Below are 17,284 nucleotides of genomic sequence, written 5' to 3' on the forward strand. Positions count from 1 at the left end.
AGTGCTGCTTTTAAAGCTTTAAACATTTCGGGTCCAGGATACATCAACAACCTCCTCCCACAGAAAACACCCCAGACTTTAGGATGTTCTTCACAGGCTTAACTTTGTGGGCCTCCCGTATCGGAGATGCGCTAGGTGACGGGGCCTCTTCAGCAATGGCACCAAAACTTTGGAAGTTCTTCCCCAGGAAGGCCATGTGTCCCTTTCTATGACAGCATTCGGGCAGCAGATGAAAATGCTATTCAGATAGCATTCGATTATAACGCCTAGCTGGATCTCCTCTTGAATTTTTATGCTCCAATTTTTTTTGTTCTTGGCTCTGATCGTTTTTATTTTTAGCATTCAAGATTTATAACAACAAAAATATTTGGAAGAGGAGTGTTGTTGGGGTCCAATTTAGTGGAAGGCTATCGCAGGATCCCACACAAAGTTTTTCTACTTTAACAGTGCAGAATTACACTGCACTGGGAGGGCCTTGGGAATGTTTAGTTTGGAGAAGAGGAGGTTGAGGGGGGACATGATTGCTCTCTTTAAATATCTGAAAGGCTGTCATTTGGAGGAGGGCAAGGAGCTGTTCCAACTGGCAGCAGAGGGTAGGACCCGAAGCAACAGGCTTAAATTACATGCACAAAGGTACCGGCTGGATATTAGGAAGAACTTTTTCACAGTCAGAGTAGTTCAAAGGTGGAATCAGCTGCCTAGGGAGGTGGTGAGCTCCCCTTCGATGACAGTTTTCAAGAAGAGGCTGGATGAATACTTGTCAGGGATGCTTTAGGCTGATCCTGCACTGGGCAGGGGGTTGGACTAGATGGTCTGTATGGCCCCTTCCAACTCTATGATTCTATGACTCTACATTGGAATGTAGAATAGTGATTCCACTAAGGGATGTCCTATCATGGAAGAACATGGCACAGTTCAGCAGTGTACTTACCGTCACTTCCTGGTACGCCTCCATGCCGTTCAGCACCACCTGGATAACCTGCTGTCGTAATTTGATGCTCTGCTCCATACGGTATTCTGAATTGGTGAGGTAGAAGAGGGCAGCGCTCCCCGTCACCTGGATGTTTTTATCATCTTTGTGACATTTGAGCGCGGTAATCACCAGCTGCAAAAAGGCACAGCGTCCTATTGTTAGTGCGTTTTAAACAAAGAAATCTGCAAATGGCTGAACGTAAGATACGCCCGGTTGAATCAGACTCAGGTCCACGTTGCGCCCAGCTTTCGGTCTCCAGCAGTGACTAACCAGATGCTTCTGGGTGCTCACAAGCAGGGCATCAAGAGGGATTTCCCTTCACATCAAGAAAATCACAGGATATACAATCCCACCTCTACCCGAGCTAGTTCTCTTAGGCCTATGGGAGGATGACAATATTCCCCAAATTAGAAGGGATCTGACTTCGTTTATGCCAGTAGCTGCCAAATTGTCTATAGCATCCTCATGGAAGAAAGCTCTTTTACCCTCTCTAACTAAGTGGTACGATAAAGTATGGGCCCTTGGAAAAGCTTGCTGATCATCTTCAATCGTTAGGTAATCCACGCTTTCAATCTACTTTTGCCAATATGTGGCTCCCATACCTCAACTATATCGCTGCTACGGGCCAGTCGCAGATCCCTGAAACCATGATCAATACGATCCTGTCCACTCTTTGACTTGTCTATGTCTGCATTTGTTAATTGTTTTAGAAAGCTGTAGTCTGTTCTTCTGTTTAGTATACATCATTATTACCCTGTTAATTTTTTTTAAAAAAGGTGTTGGTGTGGCCTGAGCAGGTAAAAATCAGCGTTCATATTACACGGTTTCTACTCTTTGCTCTTAAAATCTGCGGCGAGCTCCTGAATTTATCTGAAAGTTTATAGGGATGTTGCTTCAGACCAAATGCCGGTCTTGTTTCTAAAAACAGCCACCGAAATCTCTTGGGAACCTCCCAGGGGCGGCATGATAATTTCTCCGGCAAGCATTTGGTATTCAAAGATATACTGCCTCTAAACATGGAGGTTCCATTTAACCAGCATGGCTACTGGTCATCGACAGATTTCTCCTCTGTGAATTCGTCTATATGCGTCACATTAAAGTGGCACTTCTTTTGGCCTTGCTATTGTACACCCAGAAATTCCCTCAAAGGAAAGATGTGGTACAGGCCTTACCACTGCTTACTGGGCATGGAGCAGCCTCTTTAAAAGACTCTGAGAGGTCTGAAGACTGAATGTTTTACCCTGGTCCTGGGGTAAAATTATCACAGTCAGTTTCATTGCTTTGGAAAGGAAAGTACCTGCTAATTTCGCACACTAAAGCACCGTACTTTCTGACAGCTCTGATGGGGCTCCCTCCATGTGTGAAGCCCAGGGCTGAGATAACAAGGCCAATAGACTCTCACCTTGAGGGCTCTCAGTAGCTGGTTGCAGCGCTCAATGCGGGCAATGTCAAAGAGGAGGTTGATGGCTCGCGATGTGATTTCAGGCCTGTGTTCAGTGTATGCTTCAATGGCATTAAGCACTTGCTCTTCGTTCTTATCCCCAGTCACCTGGCATTGGGAATGGAAAGGAGAAGGAAAGTGCAGTGAAGTGGATAGAGTCTAGGATTTGGGAAGGGGGCGAGTCAGATTCAAATAATCCCTGCCTCAGTATGAAGCTCAGAGGCCAGCTGCAGACAACATGCACCTTGGGGCAGGGACCTACTTGCTTACATTACTTTACATATAAGGAAGAATTATACTGTATGATGCTATGGAGAAAAGTGGAGTATAAATAAACACAAATAAGGCAGCTACTGTATACAAGTAAACCGGCCCATGAAAGGATCACAAAAGCACCAAAGCCAGGCAAGGTCCCTACATACTTGGCAGACTCTCAAGTATTCAGGAAAATATGATCCTGTAAATTAACCAAAAGAAAAAAGGGGGAGGAGGGACCAAGGCTGTTTCCACACGGCTTACCTGTGCTCGTAACGTCCCAGTAGATCGCGCAAAAAATGCAGAAGATTGCGTTTCCTCACGCAAGATTTGCATGATGTCGTGAGACATTGCGCAAATCTCGCGTGAGGAAACGCGATCTTCCGCATTTTTTGCGCGATCTACCGGGACATTACGAGCACAGGTAAGCCATGTGGAAACGGCCCAAATGTGGCCAAGCGAGGAAAATGGAGATGCTCCTGGAGCTCAGAATCTTAAGACTAGCTAATAATCAAACTGCTCTGAATATCCCAGATTAGGGAGCTTGTCAGAGCTCAGAAAAGAAGCAAGGTTGATTATGGAAAATAATAAATAACAATAATAACTGCGCTTATATACCGCTCTTCTAGACAGATTAGTGCCTCACCCGGAGCAGAGAACAAGTTAGTGTTATTATCCCCACAATACAGCTGGGGAGCTGGGGCTGAGAGGAATGGTTGACCTAAGGCCTCCTACTGAGCTCATAGCAGGAGCGGGATTCGAACCAGTGGAGTGCTGATTCGCAGCCAAACGACTTAAACACTGTGCTACAGCATCTCTATTTAGAAGGGAGACCACCAAGGAAGACTGGGGCTGCTATAGAGGAAGGTAAAGGCAAAGCACCTATGAGAGCCAGTTTGGTGTAGTGATTAAGAGCAGTGGGACTCTCATCTGGAGAGCCAGGTTTGATTCCCCCCTCCTCCGCTTGAAGCCAACTGGGCGACCTTGGGCCAGTCACAGCTTTTCCAGAGCTCTCTCAGCCCCACCCACCTCACAGGGTGATTATTGTGGGGATATTAATAACACACTTTGTAAACTGCTCTGAGTGGGTGTTAAGTTGTCCTGGAGGGCAGTATATAAATCAAATGTTGTTATTACGCTCATCTCTTGTCTTGAAAACCTCATAAGGGAGTCACCCTAAGTTAGCTGTGACTTGACAACATTATTATTATTAAGAGTCGACTAAAACAAAAAATAGAGGGGGTGGCCAAATCAGACTATCCAGAATATTCTTCCCAAACACTGGCAGAGACCAGCCGTTTTCTCTTCAGTTCCTACTTACCTTGTAAGCAGGGATGTATGAGAGGCGGCAAAGAGAGGTCTCGAAGAGGCCCAGGAACTGGAGTGGCCGCTTCAGATTCCGGAAGGGAGCAATGCTGCTCTTCCCTGGATTGGTGCTGGGGAGCGGGACCAGAAAAAGGTTATATGATGCCAGAAGACTGTGCCACCTTAACGTCCAGGTTCTGGCCACCACTGTATCTTGATGACACCCCCCCCCCCTTTCGCTCTTTTAAATGTCACACACAAGTTCCTCCCAAACGCCCTAGCCTAACCAGCCCCAGGTGACTCAGGTTTTCAGCACCACTTTAGAATGTAAGAAAAACCACCCTGGATCAGACCAAAGGTCCATGGAAGTATACCATAGAGATGTGAAGGTCCAGAAAAAAATAAGCCCCTTCCCTAGGACTTTTTTTTTTTTAGTTTATCCACTGGAAACATTGGAAATTTGGAAGAGTACTGTAGGGGGGAAAAAAATCTCCTTTGAAATAGATCCAGAGGAGTTAGCCGTGTTAGTCTGTAGTTGCAAAATAGTAAAGAGTCCAGTAGCACCTTTAAGACTAGCCAACTTTATTGTAGCATAAGCTTTCCAGAACCACAGCTCTCTTCGTCAGATGCTACAATAAATTTGGTCAGACTTAAGGGTGCTACTGGACTCTTTGCTGCTTTGAAATATTCTCTCTTTTAGAATGAACAAAAATGCTTTTTTAAAACAAGGATTTATTCACTCAAAAGCTGGAGTCTAAACAAGCCACTCAATCACAGACTGACTGACAACCAGCTTGTCCCCAACCCACAAGCCCTGACAGCCTACTGTGATCTACACAGCACACTGCTGCTCTTAAAGAAACAGTAAAACCGTAGCACTCAACAGCTTAATTCACCTCAGTCCGTAGTACCTGCTACGATCAATGCTTGTCTGTGATAGTGCAGGAGCCACAGGTCAAAAATAAGCTGATGTGCCATCAGTTGCGCCTGCTTGTCTTACCTTGTCTGGCCCACTTTCTCCTCCATGCTTGAGGTAGTGCAGTTCTCCAGCATGGTATGGCCCGAGATGTCCAGTGAGGTCAGGTTCACCAGGTTCTCCACGAAGAGGTTCAGAACTTTGCGGGTCAATTTGAATTTGTAGTAATTAGACAGACGGTCTCGGGATATGTCCAAATGCCTGTAAACAAAAAAGGAGGAACACCTTGCAGTTTGCTATTCCTACAAATGATGGAAAACAAGCTGCAGGATTAAGATCGCCGAGAAGACATTTTTTGACATCCTTAGTGGGTTATAAGAAGGCCAATTAACTAATTCAATTGATTAAAATCTTTTGATCGATTAAAAATGAGCCCCTGATTAATCAGGTGGTACCTGTCAAAATGCTATCCACTTGAAATATATGTCTTTACAAATCCATGAAGAACAGGTGCCCTTTTAGATGAGGCATTCTACTACTCCTCCCACACTCAAAATGAAATTCCTCTTTTGATACCATCTAAGAAGAGGCATTCCTCTTCTCTCTCATGCAGGAGGGAAACCCAGTACCATTTTAGAAGAGGCATTCCTTTCTCTCACACAAGAAAGAATCCCTCTTCTAATATCATTTTAGAAAATATAGGTCCTATTTCTCTTTTAAACAGGAAGGAACGTGCAGAGAAGTTAGCCGTGTTAGTCTGTAGTTGCAAAACAGTAGAGTCCAGTAGCACCTTTAAGACTAACCAACTTTATTGTAGCATAAGCTTTTGAGAACCACAACTCTCTTCGTCAGATGCATCGTCAGCTTTCAAGAACCACAGCTCTCTTCATCAGATGCAGCTGTGGTTCTCCAAGGCTGATGATGCATTTGATTAAGAGAGCTGTGGTTCTCAAAAGCTGATGATGCATCTGACGAGGAGAGCTGTAGTTCTCAAAAACTTATGTGACAATAAAGTTGGTTAGTCTTAAAGGTGCTACTGGACTCTTTACTAAATGACAACTGTGTCAGGCAAGGGCATGGCTCACCAAAACACAAAGAATGCTTTTTACTTTAGAAACGCCTGCACTTTTATGCAGATCGAACTACTTATTTAGAACAAATTAAAACTCATAATTAATGAACTAAGATTTCTTTAACTGAGTGGCAGGACAAGACGTAAGCACAGCAGTGTGTACGCCGCAATCTCTGTGCAAGCTCAGAAAATGCATCCTTGTAACCTTGGCTTTTATTTTTTTGTTAAAGAGAAAGCCTCTGCTTCTGATAGGCTGGAAGAAATCTTGAAGAAATCTCAGCAGAGAGGGGGTACTGAGAAAGACTAGGCCTACATGGATTGTTGACCCTTCCAACAACAAGCAAAAGCAGAATAAATAATGCAGAATAAATAAAATGGAGAATAAATTGTGCAAAACAGGGATGCATTGCCAATTGGCTTGATTTACACAGGTTAAAGAATTTAGCTTGTATTGACGTGGAATTTGGGAAGCCTTGAAACAATACACAGTACATCCTGTAACTGAAATGCCCTACGCTGGGTAAGTCATTTGGTAAACAAAGGCAATGTCACCTGTGATGTGAATTGAATACCATACCCATGCCAGCTTTCCCAGAACAAAGAAATAAGAGTATTAGAAGATTCACCCCCTTGCTGAGCTGCGATGTGATTTTTAGGTGCAGCTTCCAGACATTTCTGAAAAGAACTTAGGAAGGTATTCACGGACTTTGATGAAACAGGAGGCAGTATTATATAATGGTCAGGGTATCATAGTATGATGCAAATCCCAGTTCAGCCATGACATGACGCTCATTAGATGAACTTGGGCTAGTCATACTCTCTAAGCCTAACCTACCTTACAAGGTTGGGAGATCCGAGTGGCTTACGTAATTCTCCCATCCCCATTTTATTCTGATAACCAGGGCTTTTTTTCTGGGAAAAGAGGTGGTGGAACTCAGTGGGTTGCCCTTAGAGAAAATGGTCACATGGCTGGTGGCCCTGCCCCAATCTCCAGAAAGAGGGGAGTTAAGATTGCCCTCTGCGCCATGGCGCAGAGGGCAATCTCAACTCCCCTCTGTCTGGAGATCAGGGGGCGGGGCCACCAGCCATGTGACCATTTTCAAGAGGTTCCAGAACTCCGTCCCCCTGCGTTCCAGCTGAAAAAAAGCCCTGCTGATAACAATCTTGTGAGGTAGATTATTTTCATTTGTTTACTTACTTCATTTATACCCTGGCTTTCTTCCCAATGGGAACCCAAGGCAGCTTACATCATTCTCCTCTCCTCCATTTTTCCTCACAACAACCCTGCGAGGTAGGTGAGGTTGAGAGTCTATCAGTGGCTCAACATCACCTAGCAAACTTCCGTGGCAGGGTGGGGATTCCAACCTGGGTCTCCCAGATCCTCCTGCAACACTCTAGCCAAAAGCGAGTTACCCGATGAGTTTTGTGGTCAAGCAGGGATTTAAAACGTGAATGACACCATTTCTACTGGCCCCAACATATTAAAAAAAAACAAAGTGAACTGTGCAGCTTGGTTTTAATTAAAAATCGGAACCAATCTGGCTTGTAAAAGTTATAAATTTATCATATTAAACTGCTGTGGCTACTTTTACCCTAAGGTTTTAATTGATGTTTTTTAATGATTTTTTAAAAAATCTAGAATTATGAACTTTTATGTAGGGCAAGTTAAATATTTAAAAATTAAATGCCTTGAATTGCCTTGTAAAATTAGACCAAACTTTTCTGTCACCTAGACCAGCCAGATTGATGTCTCTCAAAACCCCAGTGGCCTGGATCAAAGGTCTGCCTAGAATCCTGCATCCAAGACTGACCGCCCTGATGCTTCCATCTAGCTCATACATGCTGTCCCTTGAGGCTTGTCCGTGGGGTTGGTAGAGGAAAGCTGAACATGGATGTTTCATTCCTATCCATTGCAGTTAGGAACAGACCACATAAATATATGTCATCCTCTAAGGAAATCTTAGAACTCTCTGGCTGACTATTCATCTAGTCCAGACAAATGCTTCCAGGAATCCCATGAAGAAAATGACAACAATTCTTCCCAGGTTGTTTGCCCGCCAGTATCTAGTAGTCAGGAGAAGACTGCCTCTGAAAAGGGAAGCTAGACTTAGGTGTCACGGCAAATAGCCAGCGACAAACCTTTCCTCTATGAATCCACCTTTTAGCCTCTAAATCAGTGGATTACCACCATGTCATGTGATGGTGAGTTCCATAAGTTAACGAAGGCCAGGGCTGAGAATATGCCACAACTTGGTCAGCATGCAGAATTCACCTTTCTGATTTTATTTTTTTAAAAATAAATTCCTAACTCTTATAGATGAAAAAAATGTGGTTCACAATCTGAAGACCTAGGGAGGACAGGGGACAAATGACAATCCTAGTTGCTGGAGACAGCATCTGTACCTCAGTAGCAACGTGGTGTTCCCCATGACTAACCAAACCAGAATAAAATATGCAAAATAGTTAAAATGCAGAATAAGTTATGCAAAATAGAGAACAAAGTGCACATTTGCTCAGTATGTGTCATTCACTGATTTCAGTATCACTTGGCCCAGAATGTGTATTGCACAACTGCACATTTTTTTTCAGTGAGCAAAATTCTTTTGACAGCCTTCTCCTGTTCTTTGATTATACCACCTGGCAATCAAAGGTTAACTGCTTCTGAATAAGGAGGTTCTATTTTTAGCTATTGTTGCTAATGCACTTTGAGTAATCTGTCCTCCATGGCTTTTCGTCAAAGAGCCAAAGCCGCCGTTTTGTGGCAATGAATTTGGCACGGCAGTTGACACATCCCATGGAGGCTGAACATGGCAGAAGAGCATTTGCTGACCTGAGCTTGCGTAGCTGAGCTATCGCTTGAATATGTTCCTCACAAAGGTCCATGTTGTAAAGCACTAAAGAAGCCAAGCTGTCCTTCCACTGAGTCAGGAAAAGGATGTCATTGAGCTGGAAGTAAGACAGGTCCAGGGCCGTGAGGGAGGCCAACGGCCGAAGCAGAGTCTCCACCTTCACCCCTGCGGTCATCCGGCCCAAGTTGAGGAAGCGCAGGCGGCTGAAGCCTTCGAAGGTGAAGTCCTTGACCAAGACCTGGCGGGAAGGGTTAAAATCGTCCTCGCAGCCACCTGGGTTCTCCTCCTCATAGAAGATGTTGGAGCAGCCGAAGAGGCTGAGGGAGACGAGAGTGGGGCTGAAGCTTGCCAGCGTCTGCAAGCTTTTGGCGGTCAGCTTATTGCACCTCGTTAAGAAGAGCTCCACAAGGTCCTAAAAGTAAGGAACAGAGGAATTATTGATTTGTATGGATTCATTGACAGTGTTTTTGCCACACCTTTCTGCTCTGAGAGGGCCACCAAGGTGGCTAACAAATTAAAACCTCGTCTTAAGAAGCTTTAAAATCAGTACACAAAATACATCATGAAAATTTAAAACCAAGATTTAAAATGAATATAAAAAATAAAAACAACCGTTAAAACGTGAGGGAAGGAGGGATCGCAGAGGAAATGCCATGCGAAACAAAAAAAGTTTTCACCCACAGGTGTAAGACGGGAACAGACGGGGACAGGTGAATCTCCCTGGGGAGAGAATTCCAGAGTTTTGGGGCCACTACTGAGAAGGCCCTCTCCCAGGTTGCCACCTGCCTAGTCTTGGAAGGCAGGGGCACCCAAAGAAGGGCACCTGCAGTGGTTGGGTGGGTTCATAAGGAAATAGGGATGTTGGTCCCAAATCATAAAGAGCTTTAAATGTCCACGCCAGCACCTTGAACTGTGCCCAGGAACAAACTGGAAACCAGTGTGGATGACCTAAGACTGGAGTGGTATGTTCCCTCCAACCCACTCCAGTCAGCGTCCTGGCAGCAGCATTTTGCACCAGCTGAAGTTTATGAACAGTTTCCAAAGGCGGCCCCATGTAAAATGCACTGCAGTAATCTAGGCCGTTTTCACATTGCTTACCAGCCATGGAACATCATGCCGAGCTCCCGGAACGACAGCGTCTTCCTGGCGCGATTTTGCATGAGAATGGCAGATCTTTCCTAACCAAGGAAGGCTGTAGCTGGCTAACCAGTCAAAGCTGGCGAAATCGTGCCAGGAAGACGCTGTCGTCCTGGGAGCTCAGTGCGATGTTCTGTGGCTGGTAAGCAATGTGAAAACGGCCCTCATCTAAATGCAACCAGGGCATGTACCACAGTGGCCAGATCTTTCCTAACCAAGGAAGGCCGTAGCTGGCTAACCAGTCAAAGCTGGCAAAAAGCACTCCTTGTTTATCCAGCAGTAGGCCTGGGTCCAAGAGCACTCCCAAACTACAGACTTGTTCTTTCAAGGGGAGTGTAACCCCATCCAGAAGGGGGAACGGCTTAAATCCTGTGTTAGACTTTCCCAGTCATCAGTAACACCTCCATCTTGTCTGGATTAAGCTTCCGTTTATTAGCTCATATCCAGTCCAGAACTGCCTCCAGGCACTGCTTCACAGCTTCCCTGGGACCAGCTGGGAGAGTGAGATAGAGCTGAGTGTCATCTGCATATTGGTGACAACCCAGCTCAAATCTCCAGATGACCTCACCCAGTGGTTTCATGTAGATGTTAAAAAGTACAGGTGACAAGATGCAGAACCTCACAGGCCAAAGGCCAAGGGACCGAGCAGGCACCTCCAACACCACCTTCTGAACCACTGCAAACAGTGCCTCTCAATATTAGCCTAGAAAGGTGGTCCAGAAGGATAACATGATTGCTGGCACTGAAAGCTGCTGAGAGGTCCAAGAAAACCCACAGGGCTGAACTCCTTTCGTCCATCTCCTGGTACAGGCCATCCACCGGGCCAAGGCTGTTTCGGTCCCATAACCAAGCCTAAAACCAGATTGGAAAAGATCTAGAAATGGTTTGCACCCAGGGCTCTCCACACGCAAGGCCTGCCTCCCTGGGAAGGCACAATCCATTACGAGGCAAAGGAGGAGATCCTCCAAGACGGAGGTTATTGTCCCAGTTAGAGAACTTGTTCTGTATTTACTTGAAAAGTAGGCGACCCCTTTAAAATGTTATACACGCACAAATAAATTATTGAATCTAGTTTTAACATATATGCAAATGTAAGACAAGTCCCTCTTTTTTGATGACATATCTGGGGGAGGGGGGGGGAACTACTAAATTAAGGGATTGATTGTGTGAGTTTTAGATGATTAATCAAGCAAATATATTAGAATACGAATAGCAACTAGTCTTGGAAAAAAATATATACTTTCTTTTTTTGACAAGGTGTCCAAATTTTGCTATAGGTGCTATCACAGAAGAGGCATTCCCTCTCATCTGAGAGAGAATGAGGCATATCTTTTCTTTACAAGAAGAATTCTACCCAGTGTGAGAGAAAAAGTAAGAATGCTTCTTCTAAGTCAGTATTAGGAAAGGCATTCCCTGTGGGGTGAGAGAAAGGGGGAATGCATCTTTTAAAATGGTATTATCATTTCCTCCACCGTGAGAGAATTGTGCTCTCTCTTCCAAGATAGCATTAGAAGAGGCATTCTTTCTGGCATCCAAGAGAAAGGAAACGCTTCCTACCCCATGTTCCACCCTAATTTCATTGGAAGAAAGATGTGGATTTTAGCTGAGTGAGGATTTGGCCTGAATCCTAAGCTCTAACCACTTCACCGCCTGACTTTCCCCATCACTACGGTGCTGCTTCAGAGAGATCAGTACCTGCTTTCGAATGGCTTCCAGATCCTGATCCTGCACAATGTCCTCCCGTAAATGGATCCTTGCCAGCCTGGTGCTCCGTGGATCAGAGAATAGGGAGAAGAAGCTCTCATTGTGTTCAAAGATGCTATTGGCATTCACCAGCTCCACATACCTGTGCAATAAATGGAGAATAAAAGGCACTGGCTGTTAGCCCAGTAAGGAAATCTTAGTAGAGTATTAATTAAATATTTATAAGGGGGAGGACTCAAAGTTCCTTATAACATCATTTTCCTCTCCTCCCTTCTATCTTCACAACAACCTTGTGAGGTAGGCTAGACTGAGAGTGTAACTGGCCCAAGATCATGCTGCAACCTTCCATGGCAGAGGGGTGATTTGAACCTGGGTCTCTCCGATCCTAGTCAGACACTCTAAACACAACACCGCACTGGCTGGTATATAAATTGGTTAGTTAATTACGCATTTGAAGCAGAAAGCATTCTTATTTCGTTTTTAGAAGATGCAAGCAAGTTGTTGCAGTCCAAGTAACTCAGCTTAGCCCAATCTCGTCAGAACTTGTTAAGTTAAGCAGGGCTAACCATGGCCAGTACTTGGGTGGGAGACCCTCAAAAAAGACTGGGGTTACTGCATGGAAGAAGGCAATGGCAAATGACCCCGGCTTTCCTTTTGCTTGGAACACCCCATGAATGGGGTTGTGATTCAGTTGTTACTCGGCAACATCTCTCATGTAGGAAGGAATGCTCTCTATGATGCTTCCTTTTAGAAGAAGCATTCCCTTTATAAATCTATACAGGAAGTAATGTTTAATTTAAGATGATAGTTTTGTATGTATATGCATAGTAACATACACTTTATAAAATCTACTGCTTGATTAACTGGGTGCATCAAGAAAAGGGTTTTAATAAACACATCTAATCAATTAAATGTTGCAGCCCTAGATTTTATGATGGTTATGAACAGAATGATTTCAGATTCGTATTCTGCCCTTCCCACGAGCGGGCTCAGGGCGGATAACAACATATTAAAAATACAATTAAAATGTCCATGGAGTTTGTATATAGGGCGCTGGTGTTCAGATCTCCCCTCATCCATATAGCTCTTTGAAAGTTCTTCTTTGAACCAATTCCTCTCATCTTGCACAACCTCACAGGATTGTTTTGAGGACAGAATAGGGGCACATTTTTAGTCACTCTTCATCCTTTCATTAAGACCTCTTCATCAATAAAAATAACTAGATCCTAATTCATCACCAGGAAATATGGTGAAAACTGGTATCTTAGATGGCTTTACAAAAGTATTAGACAAATTCAGGAAGCACAAGTATTAATAACTGTTGTTATGACCACTAAATGGAACCTCCATGTTCAGAGAGAGTATACCTCCAATTCCAAGATGCTAAGGACAAACAAAGGAGAATTATTGCCTTTTCACATCCTGCTTATTCAAAGAGTCTGGTTATTATAACTTGTTGGAAACAAAATCCTGAACTAGTTAACACTTTGGCCTGATCCAATTTTTAGCTTCTTCAAACAGGACACTTCACACCAAACAAATGCATCTCAAAACAGAAAATCTAGCACATGGACACGCCCCCGCTGCCAACTTACTCATTGACAAGTCTATCGCAGATCTCACTTGGCAGGAAAATGTCCGGATGGAGCCGGAGGGTCTCGTTGTCCAGCAGATAGCAGAGAGTCCCCTCCAAGTTGTGAAGACAATAATCTGTACACAGTGTCATCAGCGACTCGGGGCTGTCAGAAGCCATCTTGTGGTGACAGATGGGGAGAAGGGGAGAAAGGGAGGGAGGGGAACGTCGGGTGAAGGAACACTTCTTTCTCTCAGAATTCCCTCTTCTTGACTTATGGCGATTCCTGATGGGATTTATAGTAGTAACAGGAGATCTGTAGGAAGAGGCAAGTAACACAATCAGCAAATCGAAAGCTAGTTAAGAGCAGAGACTCACAACACTGCAAGGAAATACCTACTTCAGCTACCTGAAGGGGAACAGAAGAAAGGAGTGAGGCCTTGGGCAGGTAAAACCCAAGCTTGCCTCAAGTCTGTTGGAAAGAAAGGGCTTTGTGAAGTGCTGGAAAATGCACAAGGAAGAAAGGAAAAACTATGTGGGGAAAAAGAAAGGGCTGTCTCGTCGACTTCTGGTTCTATCAACCAACACCGAAAGTTTGACTGGGGTCAGAGACAGGAAAGCGGTGGGAAGTAAACTTCATCCCTGTGCCGATATGTGGCTGATTAATTTATATCCTGCCCTTCCTTTAAGGAGCTGAGTGCTTTGACTCACCTACCACAGCTAAATGCACATATGGACAAAATCAACAGCAGCCCGAACACAGGCTTTCTCTGTGGTGGCCCCTACCCTGTGGAATGGCCTGTCTGAGGAGGTCAGGACAGCCCCTACTCTCCTGGCTTTCTGCAAACAATGCAAAACCAAATTATTCAAAAAGGCTTTTTACTCAGATAGGGTATGAGCCCTGTGGCGCAGAGTGGTAAGCTGCAGTACTGCAGCCCAAGTTCTGCTCACGACCTGAGTTTGATCCCGGTGGAAGCCGGGTTCAGGCAGCTGGCTCAAGGTTGACTCAGCCTTCCATCCTTCTGAGGTTGGTAAAATGAGTACCCAGTTTCCTGGGGGGTAAAGTGTCGACGACTGGGGAAGGCAATGGCAAACCACCCTATAAAAAGTCTGCCAAGAAAACATCGTGATACGACGTCCCCCCATGGGTCAGTAATGACTCGGTGCTTGCACAGGTGACTACCTTTATCTTTACTCAGATAGGAGGGCTCTATTGTAGGGAGGGCGTCTCAGATGCTCCACTAATGAGTTAGGAACCATAGACCTCACCAATATGTTGTATTGGATTCCTACAAATACTATATCTATGTAAACTTGTATCTATTTACTCCATGGCATTGTTTTTTTTTTTTAACTTTTTATTTTGCATTTTTATATAACTTTTTCCAAAACTACAAATAACCAAATTAAACAACAGAATAATGGGCAATACATGGAAGAGATGAAAACCTTGATGTTTTAACAAACAGCCAATATTAACATTGAAAACAATACACTGAGTATAAGAAGTCACATTATAGCAAAGAAGCTAAGTGTATGTAAATCTACGTTAGGTAACTGATTGGTATTATGACAATAGGTTAAAAATGGTAGCCATTGTACAAGAAAGCACGATTGATATTGTGGATTATCTAAGCCTTTAAGGTGATCCGCTATTTTTTCCATTATGAAAATGTCCCATAGTTTTCTGAGCCATTGTGATACACTTGGAGTTTTTTCCTGTCTCCAGGTTGAGGCTAAAAGCAATTTTGCCGCAGCAATCAATAAAAATATCAGATTTTTCCTAGTAGATGGGACCGTCTGATCCTCCCAGAGTCCTAGCAGGATTACTTCAGGGCACTTGGGAATTGCATAGTTTGTTATTGTTTTAATTTTTTGTATGATTCGATCCCAGAACAACTGAATTTTAGGACAAGACCACCATAGATGAATATAGTCTCCATTTTGTCCACACTGTTTCCAGCATAGTGGATTCGTTTCATGATTAATGTGGTGGAGAAGAGTGGGAGACAGGTACCACCTCGCCATTATTTTAAAGGATGTCATTCTGATGCTCACTGCTTTAGATTGCAAGCAGTTTCCTGACCAGATGGAAGACCACTGAGCATCAGATAAGATTGTATTACAGTCTCTGCTCCAGTTTGCTTGGTATTTCAATGTGAGCTGATCATTCCTTGAGTTTAAAATAGCATATATTTTAGCTATTAAACCTTTCCTATGAGATTGTGTTAATTTAAGTAAATATTCAAAGTCAGTTAGTTCACGCTTTAATGAGGTTACAAGTGGCTGACTTTCTAGTAGGTGTCTGATTTGGAGGTATTGAAACCATGGGATCGTAGCATTTGTATCCTTTTCTATTTGAGCCTTGTTCAGGATAATCCCATGTTTGGTTATATCAATAATCCTGTTTTGTTTAATTACTTTCCATAATTTAAAAGAATTTAAGTCCATGCCAGGTGGGAACCAATTCTGATCTATAAAAGATGATAATGGCGAGATGGTTGGAGCAAGATGTTGCCTTAACTTGTCCCATATGTCTAAGGTGGTTCTTAGAAAGGGGTTAGTATGAATTTGAGGTGGTCTATTCTTAGGTTCAGCCCATATCACATCCTGTAAGTCGTGTGGGTAGATGTGTGATGATTCAATTTGTGGCCAACCTGAACCTTCTACAGTATTTAATAGTATTACGATGTTTGCTAGTTGGGCAGCTATGTAGTATTGTTTTAAGTCTGGGACTGATAATCCACCTTTCTTAGCAGACCGTTTCATGGTTAAATAGTTTATCCTAGGGCGTTTGCCATCCCATATAAAACTGTTTATAATTTTTTGCCAATGTTGGAAATCTTGATCTGTAAGTTTAATTGGTAGCATGCGGAAATTAAATAAAAATTGTGGGAGAATCATAGATTTTACCAGATTAATCTTTTCTGCCCACGACAACTTCATTTCCGCCCACTCTTTAATTTTGTCTTTTATCTTTTTTTGTAATGGTTTAAAGTTAGCTTCTTTTATATCCAGTAAATCAACTGGTATCTTAATGCCTAAATAAGTCCATTGCTTATGGGTTCATTGATATGTAAAATTAGAAGCCATCTCTGACCTAATGATTGGAGTTAGGTGAATAGGGTAAATTTCTGATTTGGTTTTATTAATTTTAAGACCTGAAATGTAACCAAAATCATGCAGGATTTTTTCCAGGGCTGGTAATGAGGTGCATGGATGTGCAAGGTAAAGGACCATGTCGTCCGCAAACAGGGAAATTTTATAAACGCGTTTTCCAATAGTGATGCCACTAATGGCGTTGTTTTGCCGTATAGCCTCAGCCAGAGGTTCTATGGATAAGGCAAATAATAATGGGGAAAGCGGACATCCCTGTCTGGTTCCTCTTGTGAGCTCAAAGTCTTTTGATTTCAATCCATTGAGTTTTATTTGGGCCTTAGGAGAAGCATATAATAGTTTGATAATCTGAATAAAAGAATGGCCAAATCCCATCCTAGAGAGCAATCTTATTAAATAATTTGTTTCTAAGCTGTCAAAGGCTTTTTCAGCATCTAATGAGAGCAGGATCGACTCTATTTGATTGGTTTTACAGTGATTGATAATGTTTAGAGTTTTTCTTACATTATCTGTAATACTCCTGTTTGGTATGAAGCCAGTTTGATCAGATTGTATGTAATGACTTATGATTTTATTCAGACGATTAGCCAGTACTGCTGTAAATATCTTTGCGTCCTGATTTAGTAATGATATGGGACGGTAAGAAGATGGGAGGGTGGCATCCTTCCCTGGCTTAGGGATTACAATAATTGTAGCTTCATACCATGTTTTTGGGAAGTTGCCTTTTAAAAGGATTGCATTGCAAGTTTGGCGAAGGGGTTCTGTCAGAATGTGTATAAACTTTTTATAAAATTCGGCAGGGAAGCCATCTCTGCCGGGAGTTTTATTTAGTTTGAGATTTTTGATGACTTCAGTGATTTCCTGAGAGGAGATCGGTAGATCTAGGGAAGCTTTATGCTCTGGAGTAATTTGTTTCAAGGTTGTAAGAGAGCTTAGGAAGTC

The 17,284-nt window shown here is 43.3% G+C and overlaps 1 protein-coding gene across 1 annotated transcript in view; it reads right to left on the bottom strand.

Annotated features, from left to right (window-relative positions):
• ZER1 (zyg-11 related cell cycle regulator) overlaps positions 1-17,284 on the bottom strand; it is a 47,640-nt gene that overhangs the window by 15,439 nt on the left and 14,917 nt on the right. Inside the window, exons 2-8 of the mRNA XM_054998278.1 lie at positions 13,248-13,541; positions 11,644-11,794; positions 8,793-9,223; positions 4,975-5,151; positions 3,991-4,105; positions 2,376-2,522; positions 932-1,105 (exon numbers count right to left, since the gene is read on the bottom strand). Of these exons, the coding sequence (XP_054854253.1) occupies positions 932-1,105; positions 2,376-2,522; positions 3,991-4,105; positions 4,975-5,151; positions 8,793-9,223; positions 11,644-11,794; positions 13,248-13,405 (1,353 nt within the window). The 5' untranslated portion in view covers positions 13,406-13,541. The remainder of the gene's footprint in view (positions 1-931; positions 1,106-2,375; positions 2,523-3,990; positions 4,106-4,974; positions 5,152-8,792; positions 9,224-11,643; positions 11,795-13,247; positions 13,542-17,284) is intronic.

The sequence above is a fragment of the Eublepharis macularius genome, chromosome 14 (assembly GCF_028583425.1).
Source record: "Eublepharis macularius isolate TG4126 chromosome 14, MPM_Emac_v1.0, whole genome shotgun sequence".
Classification (NCBI taxonomy): Eukaryota; Metazoa; Chordata; class Lepidosauria; order Squamata; family Eublepharidae; genus Eublepharis; species Eublepharis macularius.